This window comes from Ochotona curzoniae, unplaced genomic scaffold (assembly GCF_017591425.1).
Source record: "Ochotona curzoniae isolate NIBS_2020 unplaced genomic scaffold, NIBS_Ocur_1.0 contig_517, whole genome shotgun sequence".
Classification (NCBI taxonomy): domain Eukaryota; kingdom Metazoa; phylum Chordata; class Mammalia; order Lagomorpha; family Ochotonidae; genus Ochotona; species Ochotona curzoniae.
The window spans coordinates 7,821,455-7,844,427 of record NW_024466454.1 but is presented as its reverse complement, the minus strand read 5'-3'; the positions used below and the strand labels follow the sequence as shown (position 1 = coordinate 7,844,427).

The window sequence follows — 22,973 nt, the reverse complement described above, 5'->3', positions numbered from 1 at the left end:
AGCGCCCAGGACTCTTACCCCAAGTTCCTTATCCCACACCATCCCCTCTCACAGATGAAGCCACTGGCTACAAAGAAACAGTGTGGGAAGGTTGCCGCCTCCAAGCACCAAGAGATCCCAGTCAGTGCTGCATTTGCAAGGAACAGGGAGGGGAGTGATGGGAGGCCTTAGGCCAGCCTCTCCCCTTGCCCAGGTAAAGCGCTCCCCTGGGAGGGCAGCCAGTAGCCCGATGGTGGAGGAGGCTGTTACAGCCTTTCCCTTTGATATTACTGGGTGCTGCCTTTCAGCTCAAGTCCTTGAAGGTAGGGACTGTGTGTGTGATTTGCTCTGGGCCTCCGCTGCCTCCAGCATGGGGCTGGGCCACAGAGTAGAGAGGGGACGTGAACCTCTCCAGTCTGCATGTGTGGAGCTGAAGTGAAGCAGGGTTCTTGTCCCTCGGCCAGAAGGGCAGACTGGCAGGCAAAGACAGGTGCGTGAAAGGGACGCAGGCTTCAGGATGGTGCTCCCATGGGAGGGGGCTCAGGAGGTGGGATCCGGGATCCTTCCACAAGGCAAGGGGTTAGAAATGAGGGCAAGGAGGGCTTCATCCTGGCCCTTTCTTGGGAGCCTGCATGGGGCCAGATTGTGTGCTTTGTCAAGGGTGTTGGGCAGACACCCCAGTTTTCACCTCCTCTGCCCCCTCTCCTTCCAGCACCTTCCCTAAAGCCAAGTTGACCTCTGCCTGCCAGAGAAAGCACCAGTGGAGCCCCTCCCTCCCCCCAGGGCTGAGCATCAGTCACCACAACAATGTGGAGCTACCTCCCCGGAAGCATTCATAAGTTTAATCCACGCCAGTAATAAAATCGCATTACATTTCTCATAAAATAAATGTTCCCATTTATATACAGAAGACGGACTGTACAGGCGCAGCCTGGCCCCAGGAGGGGTCACACACAGACGGGCGGCGGTGACAGCAGAGCAAGGGCCACACTCATGTCATGGCCAAGGCAAGGAGGAGTTCTGATTCGGCCGGCCAGGTGAGTGGGTGGGCGGGCTGGTGGGCCCAAGGCCAGGCGCCGGGCGTTACTGAACCTGGGCTTCGAAGGAGCCGTTGAGCTGTCCCTCCTCATAGTCCATCTGACACAAGATCATGTTGTTCTTCAGGAAGAATTTGTCTCCCACGCAAAATCTGGAAAAATCCAAGCAAGAGAGAGTAGCCATGGGAGGAGGCCCCGTGGGCAGCGAGGGCTCCAGACCGGATCCAACCCAGGTGGGAGGCGAGTCATGCTGTGGAGTTTGCTGCCTGAGATCTCCAGAGGGGGGCATGGCCCAGGGGCCCACAGCAAACCTGCTCAACTACACAGCCAGGGTCTGCTGCCCAGGGTAGTGGGATAAGCCTGGGCCAGGGCCTCCCAGGGTCAGGTCCTGGAGGGGGTGAAGGGCAGGGAGGTGCAGGAATAATTCACCCTAGTTCTGGAAAGGGATGAGGAATGCAGAGGAATGGATAGAGATGGAGGCAGGTAGAGGAGGGAAGGACAAGATGGTTGATTTTTTTCCTTCCCCTCTCTTACCACCCCAGATGGCACTCTTCCTCCCAGCAGAATCTGCAGTGCCCTCCAATGTTCCTCCTAAACAAAACTCCACTCTATGGCCTCCTCTCTGGCCTAGCCTCGGTCTTCCTCAAGTATGGAGGCATTCCAGTCCTTTCCCCCAAAGGCGTCCCCAGGGTGGCTGAGGTCTTGAGTCTAAGAGACTGAGGGCACAGACTCAGCGTGCGCAGATCCCAGTCCAGCCACCAGGTGGTGCTGTAATTTCACCAAGCCCTCCTGACAGTGGGTCTGGCCGGAGCCCCCAGCTGGCAGAGCATTCCCAGCAGGTGCCTCTGTGAACAGTAAACTTTTGCAAGAGTTCCTACCTGACTTGGGAACTCCTCAGAAAAGGGCCCGCTTTCTGGTTCCCAGCCTGGTTTGACACATCCCTGGGGACTACCTTAGGGCTGGGGCACTGCACAAGGCCCCAGGGACCACCAAAGGGGCTGTGCTAGAACCAGCAATCACAGAAGTGGGGCCAAAAGTGAATGGCATTCCCTAAAAGGACTCCCCCATGCCAGTCTGTGAACCCTTCTCACCAGAATGCATGTCATGCCCACGTACAAGGGACACATCGAGACACAGGACACAAGGATACATAGCTCTTATCCACACACACTTCCAACTTGTGTATATGTACATATGTGTACATATGTGTACACATATGTGTACATATGTGTACCATGCACACACATGCTCTTTCCTTGTGCACAGACATGTAAAAACATTAAAGCACTTACATACCATCACACACATGTACACAGTGGTACATGCACCCAGACACTCACACCATGCATGCACAGTGAGCTAACACATTATATTCACATGAACGTCTGCCACAGGGACCAGGCATGCAGAAAACATACCTGCACACGCAGGCTCACAGAGAAGCCTCATTCATGAGCACGATTCCCCAGGACTCCTGACCCGGCCCGGTGAGCCCTCAGGCTGGGCTGCGCAGAGCTGGGGCGTGCCACCAGGCCAGCACTCACCTCTGGTTGCAGAGCTGACAGGCGAAGCAGTCCAGGTGATACACATTGTCCCGGGCTCGCATCACCATCTCAAAGGCTGGGATCAGCTTGCTGCAGGCAGCGCAGTTCCCTGTGGTGCCAAAGAGCCTGCCAAGGGAGGGGCACAGGGGACTCAGTGGCCGGCAGGGAGGGTGGGCTTAGCACGTGGGGCTGGGCAAAGGCGTGAGAACCCGCACACACAGCAGCTGGAATCTGCCAGACATCACATTTCAGAGAGCCCAGGAGGAAGGGTGGGCCAGGGGTAGGGGGTGAGCTGCCACTGTTGGTCCCTCTCGGGCTCCCAGGGGGGGTCCTTCAAGCACCCCCAAGCCACCAGAAGCTGCTAGGTCCCAGGAAACGGCTCCAGATGGCACACAGACAAGGCTAACTGCTAGAGGCCGCCCGCCAGCGTGGGGTCTCTCTGAGGCTTAACAGTAAAGCCAAAACCAGAATCGCCCTTCATTGCTGGGATGCTGTGAAACTCAGAGATCCTGTTACACAACTCCTAGGTGCTGCTCAGTGGGGGTCAGGCCCCGTCCCAGGACCGTCCCAAAGATTAACTCATTGAATCTTGATGACAAGCCCGTGAGGTGGGACTGCTGTTACTCCCCATTCCAGAAATTTAAAAAAAAAATGCAGCACATGGGGCTGGTGCTGAGGCATAGTGAATTAAATCTCCATCAGCAGTGCCAGCATCCCATATGGGCTGGCTCATGTCCCAGCTGCTCCACTTCCTATCCAGCTCCCCGGTTGTGGCCTGGGAAAGCAACAGAGGATGATGACTCAAGTCCCTGGGTTCCTGCACCCCTGTGGGAGACCCTAAGGAAGCTCCCGGCTTCAGATCAGCTCAGCTCCAACTGTTGCAGCCATTTCAGGAGTGAATCAGTGGATGGAGGACTTTTCTCTCTTTCTCTGAAATTCTGTCTTTAAATACAAACAAATAAAGCTTGCTGAAAAAGAAAAAAAGTAGTTTGGACTCCTCCACCTAGTGTTTGTTCTCAAGTCTATGGTGCTTTTCCTGCTACAAACTGAGTCTTTTGCCTAAGCCCCCATTCCCTTTTTTCAGAACCTCAGTTTATCCTTCTGAAAAATGGGGACACTGGCTAAGATGACCCCATTGAAAAAGGGTGCTTTCCCAACAGCAGTGATACCCAACAGAATTTCCCAGGGCACCTGGCCCAAGTTGGGACAGGTGTCCGTTCTCTGAGCTATGTGCTACAAAGCTCTCCCTGCCCACACGTGCCAGGCCTTGGCTGGACGCTCCAACGGTCTGAGCCAGGCAGGCTTCTCGCCATTTCCTTTCTGCACAGCAGCAGAACAAGTGCCAAGTGAGACCCGGGGACCAAGAGGAGGCTGAGCGGGGCGGGGCGGGGCGGGGGGGGGGAGCACCCTATAATCCCCGATTTGTCCAGCTCAAGCTCCAGACGCCTGCAGACAAGCTTGGCTCTATTATTCATCAGCCTGAGCTGCCTGGTGGCTCAGATAAAGGCAGACAAAGGCTGGGCCACAGCATCTGCCTGCCAAAGGCAGCCTGACGAGCGGCTGCCGCCCAGTGGGCAGGACAGATGCCCTGGCCCCAAAAAGTCACTCCTCGCCTCTGCAGGGTGGGGGGAGAGGAAAATACCTTCAGCCCCTGGTAGTCGGCAGGACCCTCCAGCTCTCCTGCCAAGCCATCCCCTCTTCCCTCCCTCCCTGTGGATCCAGCAGATGGCTGGTGGGTGCAGCCCCCAGGAGATGGCTCGAGCCTCCAGGCTTGGAGGGCCCTTCAGTCCCTCCTTCAAGGGCTGAATCTCAGAAGCATCTTTCCTGAACCCCTTCTTGGGGCTTCTGCCTCCTTTCAAGCCCCAGTTAGGAGCATGAGGCCATAGTGTATCACCTTTTTAAAAAGAAAAGAAAAGAAAGACCCTGCAAAGACCCAGAGAAGAGCAGGTGCAGCAGGTCAATCTCAGCCCGTCAGGGAAGCAGAGAGTCCCCACTGGTGACTCTGCACCCAGACAGGCCCAGGCCTGAGCAGAGCAGCTCAGCAGCCCTGGCCCTGACCCATTAATTAACGCCACGGGCCAGCCTTCCCCACCAGGCCCGGCCACCATCCAGCAGCCTGCCCAGAGCCAAATGCAGGTGCTGGGCCTCAGCCAAGACCTCTGCTTTGTGGCCTCCTTCCAGCCTTGCTGATGTCATGAATGGCCTTGGGCAGAGTTAACTGAGGGAGGCAGCCCCCAGGGGGATGAGGTTTGGGGATGTGGGGGAGGGGAGGCCAGAACTCAGAGGAATGCTTCTTCCCGCCACTGCACAAAGAAGAAACTGAGGCAAGGAGCAGGTGACAAGCCACTAGCTCAGGGGTGATCCGAACCTAGGCCTTCGATCTCCATGTCAGCCATCCTCCTTCTAGGGCATGGCTCCCCAGGCAAGTGGGACCCTGAGTGCCAGAGACCACTTGGAAAGGGAGAGGCTAGCAATAGGAAGAACAGTTCCAGGGGAGCCAGGGTTCCCTTACCTGCCCCTTAGAGCCCCTATGAGGTGTCCCGTCCCAGGTCTCTGGAATAGGGGGGTACGAAGCACCTGGTGGAGGCTGGAGCCTTTGGGGAGCTTGGCTGAGGCACACAGCAGTCACCAAGCTTGTCTCGGACCTGTTCTGGGCCAAGTGTAAAGAGTTACAGCCATGTGCCCCCTCTGCCAGGTGTCAGAGAAGCAGGCCAGGAGTGAGTGAGTCGGGGAGTGCTGGGAGCGTGGTGCCTGGCGGGGCTGTGGGCCTACCTCAGGTAGTCGCGCCGGCACAGGATGAGGTTGGCCTTGGTGTAGAGTGTGGAGCCCACCTCTCCCAGGCGGCAGTCGCAGCAGGCACACTTGAGGCAGTCTTCATGCCAGTACTTGTCCAGCGCCTTCAGCAGGTAGCGGTCCTTGATCTTGCGGTTGCAGCCTGCACAGCCCTTCTGCTTCCCCTTGGGCTGGACAGACAGCATCGGCACACCTGTAGGTGGATGCAGACAGATGGAATGGGGTTTGGGGCTCCTGGGAGCCTCTGTTTTCCCCTCTGGCTGGCATGGCACAGCCAGTTCTACCAGCTTTGGGACAGTTCCCCTGAGGCTGCTCTGCCCCAGGCCTGGCCTCTCTGATCTGCACCCCCTCGCTCTCCTCATCCCTGCCCTTGTTAAGTGCACACCTGGTCCCCAAAGGCCTGGGGTGCTCCTCAAACAGCCACCACCCAACAGGCTCCTCAGCAGCAGGACAAAGAACAGATTCTCACCACGCACAGGGGTCTGCTTGCCACTCCCTAGGGATGCTTGCCAACTCTGGTCTTTGTCCACACAGCCCGTGTGTTTGCCCAGTCCTTTGGTGCAATCAAGAAGTGCAGAAGTATCCAGAAGAAAGCGAGCAGTACCCGGGATCCTCCCAGGAAGAAGCAGGCAGTGTGGAGCTCCTGTGCCCATGGGGAAGTGGCTGGGCCACACTCTCCCTGGCAGTGCAGCATTCTAATCAAATGCTCCCATTCTGCAGACAGACCACTCAACCACCTGCTACTCCCAGCCCAGGTGGAGCCCTGGGAGGGTCTCAGGATGCCCAGCATGTTGGGTTGTACCTGGGTGAGCCCTGGCCTACTCTTCCAAGTTGGGCACTTCTGGGCATGGCCACGCTGACAAGGCATCCTCTCCTGGCTCTGGGACAAGAGACCCACCCTTAGAGTCTCTTTGTCTTCCCCATCCCTTCCCTATTTTGCCAACCCTTGCTCCTCCCGAGTCCAGATTCTTCTCGCTCTCAGGGGTGCTGCTCTCCAGCTGGCCTCCAAGGTCCAGTGTGGGACTGGAGAGGGAGGAGAGAGAGAAGTGTGTTGGCCTCAGTCCACTGCTGTTTGCAGGTGCCACCACCTCTGCTCAAGGTCCAGAGTGCCCAGCTGCAGAGCCTGGCTGCAGGACTGTGGACTCCAGTACCTGCCAGTGCCCTCTCTGAAGTAGGACTCCATGGAAGCCACAAGGAGCAGAGCCATCCATGGTCCTGGGTTCCCTCGCCTGTGCCTCGGACACACGGGTTATCTGTATGACTGGGCACCCCTCCCCCTGAGGCACTCAACTCCAGGCTCTGCTGTACTCTTGCAGACACACACAGCTGCTCAACATCCCATGTCCCAGTGAGGCGCCCAGCACCAGTGGCTCCAGGTTGGGGACAGTTGGGGACCCTGTGGCTTTTTCTGGCCAGAGGGTTGAGGTCCTGAGTAAAACCTGACCAAGACCATGACAGTGGAGAGGGCTAGGACTGGACTCCAAGCCTGGACCCTGCGGCCAGGGATTCAGAGCAGATCCCTTCTAGGCCCTGATGCGCCTGGTGAGGAGAGTGAACCAGCCCCTTGTCTCTCATTTCAGGGAGGAGGAACCGGGAGCCAAAATGGTGCCGGAGCACCACAGCCCACCCTTGCTGGACTGGTCCTGGGAAGATGAAAGGGCTGCTCCCCAAACAGGGAAGCATGCCCCAGAGGACCCACGCTTCACCCCTGCCCTGCCTCCCCAGCCAGCCCCCTGCAGGCTCCTCCCTACCACCTCCACCCCTGCCTGGCTCTGGGAGCCCAGCCTCGGGCCGTGCACTTTCCATTAAGGAGATAGCATCCCTTTGCCCAAGTCCATTTGGGATCCATTTTAGTGTTATCTAAAAATCAAATCTACATGGTAATCCTTTTAATGTACTCCTGACTTTAGAGAAAAACAGCTTTGTGCTCCTTCAGGAAAGGTTTTAAAGCATTACCCAGTAATTACCACTCACCCATGAAAACACTGATATTTTACAAGGCCTGATGGCTGTGCCTACACAAATGCCCAGGCACATGCACAGATGCTCACGCCAGGTCCAGCCAAGTATACCGGTTCACTTGGGTCGTGGGGTACCCCAATCTCCAGGATGATGGGATGGGCATAGGAGCCACTTAGGCAGCAAGAAGCAAAACCTCAATGCCTACCTCTCCCTGGTGTGGGGGAATGGCAGCAGGCTGTGGGTGAGTAGGTTTGGAGGTGGGGGGGAAGGAGGCAGCTGGGCTGCAGAGAGAAGCCCCATCTGACTCATCCGTCGGCGACAGCCAGACACTTAGCCTTGGTTCCTTCATCTGGAAACAGGCCAGGCAGTCGGGTGGGTGACAGGTGATGGGAAGGGGCTCCCGGAAGCCACTAGGCCCCTCCCACATACTGGTAGCCATACCCTCCTTCCTCTTCAGAGAGAACCCCCCAGCACTCTTTATCAGGCTAGCCTTCCCCCTTCCCCCCTCAGTCCTCAGCAGCTCCTACTCCCCTCGCCCACTCCATGTTGCCCCGTGAATCAACATGTGAACTTTCTCACATGACCAAGCCTGCAGGCTCCCAGGCCCACCTCTTTCTCCCTTTTTCCATAACTCTGCCTTTCAAATAAACAGATAATCTTTTTAAAAAAGGAAATCTTTTCAAGTTTTCGTAAGAGTTGCAAGAACAGTAAAAAGAATTCCTATGTGCACTTCACCAGATCCCCCCAATAGGAATCTTCCACCAGGTCTCCTTTTCCTGTTTCCTATCCTTTTAAACCTTAACTGCCTGCCTCACCACCTCCCTTGTTCCCTCGCTACTTCACCACCCACCTAAGCATCTACTCACTTAGGCACCTGCAATTTATTTTCCTGATTCATTTGAGAAGTGATTTTAGGCATGAAACCCATATCCCTACATACCTTGGCATATAAATACCTTACTAAGAGTGAGGGCCATCCTACACATGACCCTGATCACACCTGATTAGGCCAAGAAACCCTCATGGAGCTGGTGTGGTCTACGGATCTCAGATTCTCTATTACATTGACATCTTTAATGCCAAAGCCCTGCCTTACGTGTCAGTTTCAGTCCACAGTGCCCCTCCCCCTTTCCAGAAGCTTCACCTTCCACAGTTTCCATGATCCAAGATCAACCTCAGTCCCCCAATAGCCACATTTATCTTGATTCTTGAGAGACCACATTCATATAATCTGATTATAGTATATTACTACAATTATGTCATTATGTTATTGTTGTTGGGCTTTTAATTTTTTCTTAAGTAGGTACAGGGAGGGAAAACAGAACTCATGAAAGTCCCCTATTATCTGTCTTTTCAGGCATCTTCTCAAGATGGGGGTGTCTCGGGATGGACCCCCTGAAGTTCAGGGGGTTGACTGGACGTGAGTCTCAAAGAATTCTTAAGCCATTCCTTGGGTTTCAAGCCTCTAGCGTTTTTAAAGATGAGTGGGCCAGTTAGCTTACAATCCAGCTCTCCATTTGAGTCTCCTACCATTTTCAGCTGTGTGCCTTGGTTTCCATCTTTTGCAAACGTGGGTGTAAAACAGCACTTTGTGGAGTTACCCAGGGGAACACCTGCCATACACGCTAGAACCAACACAACGGCCAGGCAGTCACAAGTGAGCTCTGATTAGTGCCACCCACTCAGTTCCAGGAAAGCATGGTACAGCTCCATCTCAGGTCCCCAGAATAGTAAGGGGCACTTATTCTGGGGCGGCAATCAACTGATGGGAGTATGCCACCGTGGTTACAGCCACACAGGCACGGGCCCGAGTCCAGCATTACTCAAAGGACAGTGTTAAGTGTGATCAGTGTAAGCGTGCACAGAAAGACTAGTGTGTGGTCAACGCAAATGTGTGTAGAAGGGATCAGTCCTGCCTGGCCAGCAGCCAGGCCAGTGGGAAGGGTGGCTATGGCAGCTCAGAGGGGGACAGTGCATGGGGACAGCCTGGTAACTTTACTCTGGAGACAGTGCTGCGAGCTGAGCCCCAGTACTTCTCTTAAGCCCTCAACACACTTCAGTCGTCCTTCCAAACCAGTGCTCAGGAATCCTATGGCCTGGGCAGCAGAAACTCAGCCCAGGCCTGCCCAGAACCTGCATAGCACGGCCACCCAGTGTGGTTCTAGGACTTCCTCACCAGGACCCCTCCCTCCCTGCTCTAGGGCAGGCATTCCCTGGCACAACAGGCTGAATGCCTACCAGCGCTTTGCTTCTAAGCACTTCATTCATAACTGCCCTAGCAGCTAGGGACCCTTATCATTCCCATTTCATCAAGGGGGAAACTGAGGCACAAAAGGCTGCCCACAGCAGGCATGAGACAGCCCTGACATACAGGCCCTGGCAACCTGCTGTCGGAGCTAAAGTATTAGGGGACCCATGTTGGAGGTGACACAAACGCGAAGACTCATGGGAAGGAAGCAGAAGTGGACCACGTGGCTGGACATGCACAGCAACACACAAACACTTACCCTTGTATGCACACAAGGAGCAGGGACTGGCTCCATTTTATATCTCCCATACAAGGGCTTTATTCCAGTACCCAGCACAGAGTTGGCACATGGCCGGTGCTCAGCACGTTGCAGGAAAATGCATGTCTGTGAATCCCAGGAAGCTCATGCGTGAGTATGGATGCATGTGTACAGGGGCTCGTGCAGACACATCCTCACACCAACAAGCAGTCACCAGTGCACGACGGCTATTATTTTAAACACTGGTGACAGCTCCAAATCAAGCTCTGTTTTGAACAAAACCCAGTGGGAGAGCTGGCCATGGAAGGAACGGGAGAAACTCAGCCCCACCATCCTCACACCCACCTCCACCGCTGTGGAATTTGGTATCAAGTCCCTGCCACCTGTAAGGTGTGCTTTGTCGCTGGGCCCACACCCACACCTGGAGCGGCTTTGGCTGGCGGCTCCTCCCAGGCAAGGCATCCATCCTCTTGAATACAGAAATTTGAAAGTGTAATCTAATTCCACAGAATCTCTTTAAATCTCGTTTTCTCAGAAGTAACTTCATTTCACACGGACACATCCAGCCTCGTGAGCAGGCCTCCATTTCACACTAGTTTTATCTCCACAATTTCTCATCTCACTGCACTCCTATCCCAGGGCCTTGCCACGCACCAGGCCAGGCCTGAACTAATAGCATTTCCTACTCATTTGGAATCAAAAGCCAATGAGAACAACTGTTGAGACACGCAGCTACAGTCACCTAGATCACGCTCATTACCGCCTGCCTGCACACCCATTGGCGGGCAAGGCTTCCTGGGTCAGGTGGGGGAAGGGAAGCGGGGCCTCCGGGGCCTCTAGCTCCCCACCAGGCAGGGAGATGAGGGCTTCCAGGGCCAGGGTCAGCTCCACGGATGGTCTGGCACCTTCTATTGATCCCCTCAGGGGAGGCTCAGAGCAGAGGTATGGTATAGCTCCCATTTTGGCTCCACTTCTTGCTTCCCTGCTCTGCCTCAATTTGCTCACCTGCTAAATGAGGCCAACCTCCATGAAAGGATTATTCTAAGGATTAGATAATAGATTGAAGTTCTTATAGCAATGTTTAGCTTAAATTAGCCAAGAAAATTGATATAAATATCTTAAGACTCAACAGTTTCATTCTAAAGTATATGCCCAACAGTATCAAGAGAGTTGATGAGGTTGCCACTGCTCTACAGTGCGTTATACCACAATATACAGCACTCACATATTACAGTTCTGGTTTGAGTACCCACTGCTCTATTTCCAATCCAGTTCCCTGCTAAAGTGCCTGGGAAAGCTGTGAAACATGATCCAAGTGCTTGGGACCCTGCTCTCTATGTGAAAGACTCAGAGGGGGCTCAGGTTCTTGGCTTCAACCAGTGAATGGATTCTTAATCTCAAACTCACTCTCTCTCTCTCTCTCCCTTCCCCTCCCTCCCTTCCTCTCTCTCTTTCTATCTCCCACCCCCACTTTTCCTCTTTGTCACTTGGTCTTTCAAATACATAAATACACCTTTTTTTTCTTTCAATGAGAGCTCATGTCCACCAGATTTGACATGTATAAATGTTCAGAATTTTGTCTTAAGAGACACAACGCCAATGTCCATCCACACTGGATAGGAAGCTCTGGTCACTTCCACAATGGAACAGAATGTAGTTGTGAAAAATAATAAATTATTAGTACACACATACAGCATAACACTGAGTGAGAGGACTCAGATGTAAAATGGCACATCTAATTCTCTATTCACATGTAGTTCCTAAAAAGGCAAAACTGATCCGATGTCAGGGTAACAGTGTTTGGAGTGGGGTGATGAGAGGAGGCATGCGGAAGGATGAGGAGATACCAAGCAGGTCCTCTAGCTTGATCTGAGTGCTTAAACAAGGAAGGAACACGTGAAAGTCATTGAACTGAACATGTGGGACTTGTGTATTTAGCTTTCTGCATTTGAGTTTCAGCTCTGCTCCAGACTCTAGCTTCCTGCTAATGTGCACCCTGGAAGGCAAGCATGCCATAGGACAGTGCCAGTTCAAGCACCCGCTGCTCCACTTCTCATCCAGTTCTCTGCTAATGTGCCTGGCGAGGCAGCAGACAATGGCTCAAGTACCTAGACCCTTGCCATACATGTAGGGGGCCCTAATGGAATTTCTGGCTCCTAGCTTTAGCCTAGCACAACTGTGGCATCCATTGGGAGAGTGAACTAGTGGGTAGAAGAGCTCTCTTTGTCACTCTTCCTTTCAAATAAGTATTTTAAGCCGCCACCTATTCAGCAGCCACTGTGCAAGGTGTCACATGCCTTGTCCATCCTCAGGAACTCCACATATTAACTCAGAGGCACAGGTGAGGAACAGAGGCCCAGGAAGGTTCAGGTCCCTATCCGAGGTTACAAGGTAGGATGAAAATTTTGGCCTGTCAGATGGCAGAGTTCAAGTTCTCACCCACACACACCCCAGGACCTCCCCACCCCCACCCCCAGCCTGCCTGAGGATGTATGGTTCTCTTGTGTGGCCTGGATGCTGAATGAGGCTGGGTCAGGACAGGCATGGAACTGGGGTAGGCCAGGACCAGGAGAAAGACTGCCCTGTGGGCCACTGTGTGATCATAGACCATGTCTGTCCACCTGTTGGTCTTTCTAGAACTGTGGCTGCTTTAAGACTTTAGAAGGGTTTTGAGTCCAGCCAACAATGGCCAATGAACCAGAAACTACATACAAAGAGGGGATTAGACTAGGAAAGAGCAGGGCCATATAGAAGCAGAACCAAGGGGTTCTGTCCCTTGAGAGGGACAAAGAAGCCGTGAGCTGGCTATGGCCTTGGGAGGAAGCTGAGGCATTGTGGGGAGAGCAGGGGCCTCCAGACCCAGGGCTCTAACAACGGGGCCAGCCTCAACCAGCAGCACAGGATAAGGGAACTGGCCAGTCTTCAGTAAGTTCTCAGCTCGAGGAGTTAAAAACATTAGGAAATCCAGCAATGCTTGCCCTTTCTGAAGTGCTAAGACCCTTCTGGTCCATTCAGCCAGCATAGGAGGGAGAGTTCAGGAAGGTGTTAGCCAGCCACATCCCTAGCTTCTATGGCCACAACCTTCAGTCAGATGATGAAAAACCATATTACCCCAGTCATACCTACTGTGCAACAGGGGGCTTCTCACTTCCCAACTCTCGTACCCATGACCCTGAGATTTGAGCAATCAGGTACCTTGTTCTTGTGCAAAGCTATGCCTGTCCCAGCTGGGCTGCAGGCTCCCACTGCTGTTCAGGAAATGCCCCCACACCCTTCCTGCTCCAGGGGCAGCATTGCACCATCTTTTATCTAAGCAAATAAAAGCAAATGTTCACTGGGACCTAATCTGGACCCTGCCAAAGGCTGAGATGGAAACACTTGAGCAGCCATGAGCTCCCACAGGCTCTGCAAGACACAGCCCCAAGCAGATGTGCAGGTGTTGGAAGCAGGAAGCCCTTCTGCAGCCTCTTTTGATAGAGGCATGAAGCTGAGAGAACAGCTCCCATTTGCACCTGCTGCAGCATCTCCTATTTACCTGCACAGAAAGTCTGAATGCACAGTGGCCTTCAGCACTCAGAGATGAAGAGGTTGAGGATTCAGAGGAATGCCCAGCCCAGTGTGGTGCCAACAGCCTTAGGGGACGGTCCCAGTCCATTTGAGCTGCTGTAAACAACACCATAGCCTGGGAGGTTAACAAACCACAGAGGTTTGTTTCTCTTAATTCTAGAGGCTGGGAAGTTCAAGGTCAAAGCCCCTGATGAGGGCCCACTTCCTGGTACATCTCAACAGGTCCTCCCATGGCAAAGGAGACGAGGGAGTGTCATTTAGGAGGGCACCAATCCCACTCCTAAGAGAACCACTCCTGTGACTGAAGCACGGGGATCAAAATCCACCACAGGAGACGTGGGAGGACATCCACACTGAGACTGTGGCAGGGACCCTGCCAAGAGCTTGCAGGAAGGGCCAGAATAAGACATGAGGTGCTGGCGCCCATGGGAGCTGTTCCCACAGCCTCATGCCATTTCCTGCAGCTGCTTCAGGAGATAACTCCAAAACAGAAGCTGCACCTGCTCGCGGAGGTTTTCAGGTGGAGTGAGCTAACAGCAGAGTTGCATCAGCACTTTTCTCCCTCTCCAGGCTGTGGCAGGCATTCTCTTCCAGGAGTTCCAGACATGTCTCAAATGCACAGATCCAAAGTAGGCTTCCACATGTTCTCCCTCACACCTGGCCCCTGGCTTTCCCTCACAGCACTCACCTAATCCAGACCCTCCAGCCAGAAGCTGTCACCTCAAAACTTCCAGCATTCTCACCTGCACCCCTGTTTCCCCATCAACTCCTGACCCACCTGCTTCCTTCCATTTCCAGAGCCGCCACCACCACCTCTCTTCCTCCCTCTGAAAATCACAGTTCCAGAGGAAACATCCATCAGATGGCCACAAATGACCAGTGCTGGGTCCTAATGAAGCCAGTACTTAAGAGTTTCTTCCAGGTCTCCCATGTGGGTGTCAGGTGACCAAGCATTTAGGCCATCTTCTGCTGCTTTGCCTAGGCACATCAGCAGGCAGGTGGGCTGCAAGTGGAGCAGTTGGAACCATATAGGCTGCCAGTGATACAGGCAGCAGCTTTACTGGTTATCCCATAACACTGTCCCCCACATCTCTGATCCCACTATCAGCACAGCCCCCACCAATCTTCTGGTGCCAAATACCCCCAAGCCATTCCTTATATAGCAGCTGGAAAAATCTCTCACAACAAACTAAGGTCTGTTGTTGCTCAGGGTACAGTCCTTCCACAATTTCCAGTGGGCTGAGATTCATGTCCACACAACACATCTCATCTGTAATAAACTCATGAGATCTTGTTCTCCTGCATGCCTCCATATACACGCTGTGCTCCAGCCACACTCCGGACCTCCTTCCTGTCTCAGGGCCTTCCCTGCCTCTTCACACAGTTGACTGCTTCCCATCCACGTGATTCAGCTGAAATGGCATTCCCTCAGAGGAGAAAGATTGGTTTTCCACCAATTTTCTTCCCAGACAGCTACTACAGTCCCAGCCTGGACAAGGTTGGAACTCCCATCTGAGTCTCTTAAGTAGGTGGCAAGAGCCCAACCACTTGGGCCATCCTTCTCTGCTTCCCCAGGTGCACTAGCATGGAGCTGGATGGGAAATGGAGCAGCCAAGACCCAAACCAGCGCTTCTAAATGGCATGTGAGTATCCCGACAATCATCTCAACCCTCTGTGCCATGATGCCAGGCTCAGGGAACGCTTTCTTTTCTTCTTTATTTCCCAGCTGACGTGACTTCCTTCCCATTCAAGTCATTACCTTCTGAGTTTTTCATCATAATTTGTAATCATTTCACTGTTCTGTGAGTTAACTGAAGAAAAGTGATGGGTTTTTCTCATAAGAACAGAAGTTCTTGGCCTCAGTGCCAGGATGTAGTTGGTTACATTTCCCATTTCCACCTGTGGCACTGGTATCCCATATAGGCAACTCCCATATTGGTGCCAGTTCTTGTCCTGGGTGCTCCATTTCTAATCTAGTTTCCTGCTTAAACTGGGAAAGCAGTACAGGATGGTTCCAGTCCTTGGGACCCTGTACCTGTGCAAGAATCCTAGAGGAGGTTTCCAGCCTCAGCTCAGCTATCCCCGTTGCAGCCATTTGGGGAGTGAACCAGTGGGTGGAAGATCTCTGTCTCTCTTGCTCTCTGTAACCCTCCCTTTCAAGTAAAAATAAGTAAATCTTTCAAAAATAGATAAGTAAAGCCCAGCAGCATTATGGCAGCTTGTTCTCCAGGCCCCATCTTGTATACTGCTGTGTCTCAGTGTAGAGGCCCACAGCAGCACCAGTCCAATTAACAGACTGAGTGGAGTCTATGCATGCATCACTTCCTCAGGCCAGGCAGGCTCCCTGTGATGGGGGCCTTCATCAAGCTTGTCTCATCCTTGTGACACACCCCCTGCCAGGTACCTGCAGGAACAAGAAAAGCAGATGCACCTGCTGTAGTCCCCGGGTCCTGCTGCCATGATCTGCAGCTGACTCCGCTAACACAAAACCTTTATTCCATAGAGAAGGACAAACAGAATCCTGTCCTCCAGCCCCTGCAGACCCAGCAGGGACAAGGTCTCCCCTCCACACCTTCATCTATCCACAAATCCTGCCTCCCAGCTCTCAGGGAGTGGCAGGCACCGTGGTGGGTAATGCCAGCAGCTGACTCTTACTCTCTTTAGCACAGGCCTGGGCACTGCCCCACTCTGACACCAGCCCATCTTCCCTAATCACCCCAATAGAGGGTCCTCCTTTTCCACAAATTCACTTGCGCTTCCCTCCCAGCCTGCTCTGAGTCTCTAGGGGCCAGTGGGAGGAAATGGCCACCACAGTAGGCTCATAAGATCCCAGGCCCAGCAGCCTTCACCAGCCCCATGTCATCCTGGGCTGCCAGGATCCTCGATAGAGCGCTGTTGGGAGCTGCATGTTGGTGGGTGGAGGGCGACGCAGAGGGGAAGCCTCCGGAAGCTCTGCTCCCCAGACAGTGGCTTACTGTTCCCTGGACACCTACACAATCGGCCTCACCCGCCCTAATGAAACAGGGCTCCCGAGGGGCCTGCAATCTCGGCACAAGAGAAGCAGGACACAGACTCTCAGCTGAGTCTCAATTTCACAGCATCAGGGACGTGAGCACCAATGCGCTGAACCAGAAAACGAGAGTCTGGCAGGAGCTGCAGACACAGCGCAAGCACCAGGGGATCGGAGATTAGGGCCCTTCAAAATCAATTTTGAATTCCAACTTTTAAATGTGTTCTCCAGGCGCGGAGAGGGGCCCCTCCAGGCAGGCTCAGCCCAGCCAGCTGCTGGGGTCTGCCTCCTCCACTGTGGAGGAGTAACCTCGGTCCATCTGCTGCTGGCTGCTGGGCTGGTCCCAGACAAGGGCTGGGGAGGGTGCTGGGAGGGTGAGGGAGTGGACGTGGGTGTGGGTGGGAGAGTAGGAGCCCCCAGAGCTCCTGACACCCTGGAGCACAGACAGGAATTGGTATCCTACAGAAGATCCTTGTTGAGAAGTCAATCTCCCTTCTGGAAGCCTGGTGGGAAGAGAGCCTACAGTGAGCATCCTGAGGTGCAGCCCTGGGAGATGAGAAACAGAGGCACCCGCAGGTGCTGCCAGGGCAGGTGGATGCATCATCCAAGGCCCCGGGTCTACAGCCCGGGAGCTGATCCTGTCATCTGTCCAGGCCAGGTCTGGAAGGCGAGGCAGCACTAAGGGCCCTGCAATAGGAAGTATGGGGAGCCTGGGCAGGACAGAGTGCTCAGAGCCAACCCCAGAACTAGACACAGGATATCCCCCGGGAGCTCCAGCCTTGCCCAACTCCTGCCATGGCTCCCCATTTAGCCACGGCAGCTCCCTCCCCTTGCCCCCAGTTTATAACTAATCCATAGTTGGCACCTTCCCCTTCTCTGGGGGTGGTGGCAGAAGAAGCTGATCTACAACAAACCTCTCTGATCCTTCCAAGCTCCCTCAAGCCCCCCAGCCACCACCCAAGTTCCGAGCGCACTCATGAAAAATAAACACGCCAGCCGGCAGGTCCGGGACAATAGGCCAGATGACAAGGCCACAGATCTGCAAGGCTTCCTGGGGAACTCTTCCGGAATGAGAAGCCCCGAGAGAGGTGGCTGAGGTCACCAGGCTGCACCTGGGAGAGGAGGGGGCAACGCCCCCTCCTCTCCCACCGGAGCTTGGGAGTGGGCTGCTGCCTTGGTGAGGAAATTACAACCCAGGCCTGGGTAATGCTCCTTTTAGTTACAGCATAAACTGCGGCAATAAAGCGTACCTGGGGAATGTTTAGAGAAAGCACTAATGATTTCTTCCCCAGTGGTTAATAAATTCACTTCCAGATCAATTTGTTCGCGATAGAGCCCGGCGAGCAGAACCCGCGCGGCGGGCACAGCCGAGTGTGTCTTTTTCAGTATAAATGATTTATGACGATGATTAGCGGCACATAAACAATTTAAAATACAACGCTAATTAGTTTGGGGAAGAAAGGAGGGGAAAAGCCACCCTGCCTCTCTCCCCATTATGTTCTACTTCCCTAAGTGTGTACTTTTTAATTAAATCCAAATGTCACAATAAATTTAAAGTGTTTTATTACCACTCGGGATAACTGAGGCATCACACAAGCCCCTCTTCTCAGGCATCTGCAGCCAGGGCTGTGGCTCAGGGTCAGGGTGTATGCAGGGTATGTCTACTCAAAAACTCTTGAGACCGGGGGTCACTTGAGGCTCCTGCAAACGCCTCCTGGTATCTTCCAGACCCCAGTGAGAAAACACTTGAGACTACCAAAGGCCTTCCTGCTTGCTGCTCTGTATCCAGGAGCCAATGGGGAGCTCCTCCTTCCAGCTCTACCCAGCCCAGAAGCCGACCACTTCTTCCTCTTGGTCCCACCACACCAGGCATGCTCTTCAACCTTCCTCCTGTGCTCTGTAATCATATTCCTCTCAACTCCTGTGAGCCTGGCACTCCACACGCAACCCATTCCCAAGCCCTGTCCCAGTGCCATGAGTTCCAATGACTGTCTTCATTTTGTGGATGTTGAAATGGAGCTGCAGAAGGATGCAGCAACTTACCCAGAGTCATTCCAGATGAGGACTGGACTTTAGCATCAACCCTCACTGCTGCTTCTCTACCAGTTGCTTGCTCTGCCTCAGAGCCCACGTCTGGATCCTGCGGTGGCAGGAGAGGCACTGAACATGGCAGTACTTCTGGCCAGGGATGCGTCTAGGTTTCAGTTCAGGTTCTGCCATTGGCCCATAATGGAATCTCTGTCACCTGAGCTTCAGCTTCCTCGAGTAAATCCGGAGCAACGACACCCAACTTGCAGAGCCAAGGAACAGAGGAGCTAAAGCAAGCAGAAGGACTCTGCGATCCTTGACAGGCTTTGGCAAGTAGCAATTACTTTCAAGAGCCCTTGAGACAAGCAGAAATCGGTACTAATCTCATTTCATAGGTCAGAAAACTGAAGCTGGCAGGGGAAAGGACCTACCTAAGGTTCCAATGAACTCCAGGAGCCCAGCAGAGACCAGGTTGCAGGCAACCAACCTCCCTCCTGGAAGCTCAGCCAGCCAAAGGTGATCTGCCCTCTAAACACTCACACACAGTTTACTTGAACTTTCAAACTAATAGCCACAAACTCAGTTTTTATACAAGCCAGCAATTCTTCTGCCAAGTCTATACCCAAGAGAAAACATAGGTAGATCTATACAAAGACACTCTGCATTGGAACACTCAATAGCATTATATACAATGAGCAAAAAGTACACACAACTCGAATGATGTGCACTGCCTGGCAAATGCTGAAATAATATACTGCCCATACGTTTGATAGATTATTATTTGGTTATGAAAAGGAATGAAGTAAGACATGGTTACATGGATGAATCTTGAAAACACAATGCCAATCAAGAAGCAAGACATCAAGACCAGATGTTACATGGCCCCATGTTCGCAAACGGTCTCGAATGGACGAGTACATAGAAACAGGAAGTCAATGAGTGGTTGCCAGGGAGGGAGGATGGAAGAGTGACTCTCAGGGGATATGGAGGTTCTTTTGGTGGTATTGGGAGGGAGAGGCTCATTATAATGTTCTTGAATTATATACTGGTGGTGATTGCACAACTCTGAGTATTCTAAAAACCACTCAACGTACCTATTACAGAGGTTAAAATTTGGTATGCAAATTCCAGCACCACAATGTTGTTATATAACAAAACATATGCAATAACCAAATAAATATTCCATTGAGAACAGCACCAATCAGTTCATAAAAGGGATCCTAGGAGGAAGGAGCCAACAGCCTGTGGCAGCTGCCAGGAGGAGGGGCTCAGATGGCACAACAGACATATTCACAGGCCCTGTCACCCACCCACAGAATTCAAGGGCACTGCTTTGCCTCCACCCCTGCTTCTTCTTCCTAGTCAGAAAGCTAACTCCACCTGTTCTCTTAGCCCTACTCCCCAGAAAACTCAGACTCAACTGGATCTACCCCTCTTCTATGAATCCTTCGTACCCACCTCCATATTCAGCATCCTTCAAGGACTAGGTTCTAGCCACAAACTGGGTATGCCCATGGTAGGATGGTCCCTCTCCAGGGACCCTGAGCATGTACAATTCCTTTTACTGTTAGCTCATTCCTTTCTCTAACTTTTATTTACTAACCAGCTATCATTAGGGGATAGTGCCTAGCATCTATATTTTGTCAGGAATTATACCAGTACCAATGATTTTTTATGAGGAAAATGGTTCTTACTGAGATTCATAAAGTTGATCTAATTCCTTGATCAATTTTCTATTCAATAGAGTTAAACAATCTCTCCCCTGACCCCATTTTATTTTATTGGGATTATTTTAATTGGCATCAATAATTTTTATGTGTACATATTTATTTTGAAGGAGAGGGAAAAAGAAGAGGGAAAGAGAGAGAGAGGAGAGGGAAAGAGGGAAAGTTAGAGAGAGAGAAAGAGATCTTTCGTCCACTGGTTTACTTCTCAGATGGTTGCAATGGCCAGGACTGAACCAGACCAAAGCCAGGAGCCAGGAGCCAGGAGCTTCATCTGGTTGCCATTTTCCACTGCTTTTCCCAGGCCACTAGCAGGGAACTGGATAGGAAGTGGAGCCACCAGACACGAACTGATGCTGATACGGGATGCCGTATCACAGGCAGTGGCTTTGCCTCAACGCTGGCCCCATTTCTGAATTTTTAAATGATTGTGTTTTGTGATCAGTTTTGGGCAACGCCAAACCTTATGCCTTAGAACTTTTGCCACCAGGGAGATTTCTTTTGTGGTAATTATTTTTATCAGAAAACGTTTCTAGAGCCAACTTCTGCAGATGTAAAATTTGTCAGGAAGATTGATTCTTCTGTCAATTTTTAGTCAATAACATATTTTACCAGGTGCAGTGTTAGCTGTTGCCAGTTTTACTTCGTGTTAATTACTTCAACCAATTTTAATTTTGTTCCTGGAACTTTTTTTTTCTTTTGCATTCTCAATAATACTGAGATATTATTTCCATGGGGTTAGGAAGGTACCATTCTGGGCTGATCTGATAAAGCATTCTAAGGATCAAAGAAAAGTGGGAAAACATCCTGGGGGCAGAAGGGCGAGTGAAAACATCACCCTGTGCATTTGCTTGGCTCAGTCCCAGGTACCAGGTTGGCATCAGGTGCCCCCAGGGAGCCCTGCCCACTGCCACTGTGCGTTGGAGCCCTGGTGCCTGCCAAAAACAGGCCTCACAGATGGGGAATGGTCTCTCTCAGGCAAAGGGATGAGTGTAACCCTGAGATTCAAGGCCAGGCTGGATTCATCCTCTGCTGGGCCCCAGAATCACTTTCTTAGAAAGCATTGCAACATACCTGCATGAGCGGCACCAACCCAAGGCTATGATCTTTGGCTTTCATTCATGGGGCTCCCGCTTTTGGGTTTGTTCCTGGGGTCCTATGCTGCTTGTTCGCACAGACTCAGCTTGGGAAGAGCAGGGAACAATGATTTCCACCAGGATTCAGATGCGGCAAGACCAAGTGGGAATGGGGCACAAATGCGGCCACCTTGGGATTCCGTCTCCTGACCCCAGGAGATCAAGCAAAGAGGAGATTGTTTTTGCAAACCCAGTTCCTGCAACACCCTCCCGACAGTCTCCCTCTGTTAGCAACACCGGAGGTATCAAGCAGATAGCCATCCTGAGCACAGAAAGCGGGACAGTAAGACTCTGGGAGGAGAAGGGACCTGCCTTGGGACACACTGAGGCGGTGGCAGAGCCAGGCTGTGAAGTAGCAGTTCTGGCTCCCAGCCCTGAGCTCTGGGCCTGCTGGTAGGAGTGTTACAGCCTGCAGGGGTGTGCCTCCTCCTGTTGCCGCCTCTGCCAAGGCCACTTCAAAAATGCCGGCACCACCTGGCCTACCAAATGGCAGCTCAAACATAAGCCCTCGGTGCAGCTGCAGTGGGATGCTGAGTCCAGGAGCAAACCTCTGGGGCATTGTGGCACAGCAAGTGAAGCCACTACCGATGAGGCCAACATCCTATATGAGCGCCTGTTGGGAGTCCCAGCTGTTTTACTTCTCATTAATTACCTGCTAAAGTGTCTGGGAAGGCAGCAGAAGATGGTCACAGTGTTTGGACACCTGCCACCCATGTGGGAGACCTGAATGGAGCTGCTCTAGGCTCCCGGCTTCAGCCTAGCCCAACCCTAGCTATTGTAGCCATTTGGACAGTGAACCAGCAGATGAAAGAGCGAGCTCGCGCTCTCTCTCTTTTTCCCCCTCCTTCCCTGTCATTCTGCCTTCCAAATAAAAAATCTCCAATATAAAAGAAGCCTGCCCTCCTCTAAGTGTACAGTCACTGCCAAGGGAGAAGGGAGACTTTGGGCAGTGGACCCTCCTGGAAAGCTGTCTTGAAGGCTTCCAGAGGTCTTGAAAATCCTACTGTCTGTGGGAAAAGGTTACCAGCAGCCTGCAGCTCCTATACACTGGAGGGGAGAGGAGAGAATGTGCATGGGTGTGTATAATCAATACCAACTACTCATCACTATGCCCAGGAGGGCACCTCCTTTACCAGCATCTCCTCAGGATCATGCTGGATACCAACCTGTTAAGGTACCCCCTGTCGAGTGCCTTTCCTTCTTTGAGCACAACCTTCTCCTTTGCAAAAGGAAGCCAGGTTTTCTGCTCCAGGCTTCTACAGTTGTTGTGGAACTGAAGGAAAGACACCGACATCTGTGGCCTTCCCTGGTGCGGGAAGACCCTGGAGGCAGAGACCGCAAGCCTCTCTGGGGATGGAGTCAACAGACAACCTGTGGGGCACATGGGCTGGCCTCTCATTGCCTCCTGGCATCCATGCCCTTGCAGGGTCTGCCCCGCTGCCTCAGGTGTGGGCTGGGCCACCACAGTCACAAGGACGGCATGTCGCATCTGTGACGGGGTTATAATGCGCTGACTCCCTTCTCTGGAGGGCTGGAAGGACAGAGCAGTCCATGTGGCCAGGACTGATGGTCAACTGGTAGGCAAAGCTTGGGTAGCTTAGGTAACTGCAGCCCCCCCAGACCCCACTGCCCGTGGGGAGCTAAATCCCACCTGCTACCCAGTGCGGGAGCTTGAAGTGACAGCAC

General features: G+C 52.7%; 1 protein-coding gene across 2 annotated transcripts in view; it reads right to left on the bottom strand.

The window, feature by feature from the left end:
- Positions 1-824: 824 nt before the first annotated feature.
- Positions 825-22,973, bottom strand: part of LMO1 (LIM domain only 1) — a 31,375-nt gene continuing 9,226 nt past the window's right edge. The window contains exons 1-4 of one of the 2 annotated variants that reach the window (XM_040988978.1): positions 5,868-5,877; positions 5,333-5,546; positions 2,561-2,686; positions 825-1,168 (exon numbers count right to left, since the gene is read on the bottom strand). In XM_040988978.1, the coding sequence (XP_040844912.1) occupies positions 1,063-1,168; positions 2,561-2,686; positions 5,333-5,538 (438 nt within the window). In that variant the 5' untranslated portion in view covers positions 5,539-5,546; positions 5,868-5,877 and the 3' untranslated portion in view covers positions 825-1,062. Of the gene's footprint in view, positions 1,169-2,560; positions 2,687-5,332; positions 5,547-5,867; positions 5,878-22,973 lie in introns of those variants that run through there. The other variant, XM_040988977.1, reaches the window with a different exon arrangement.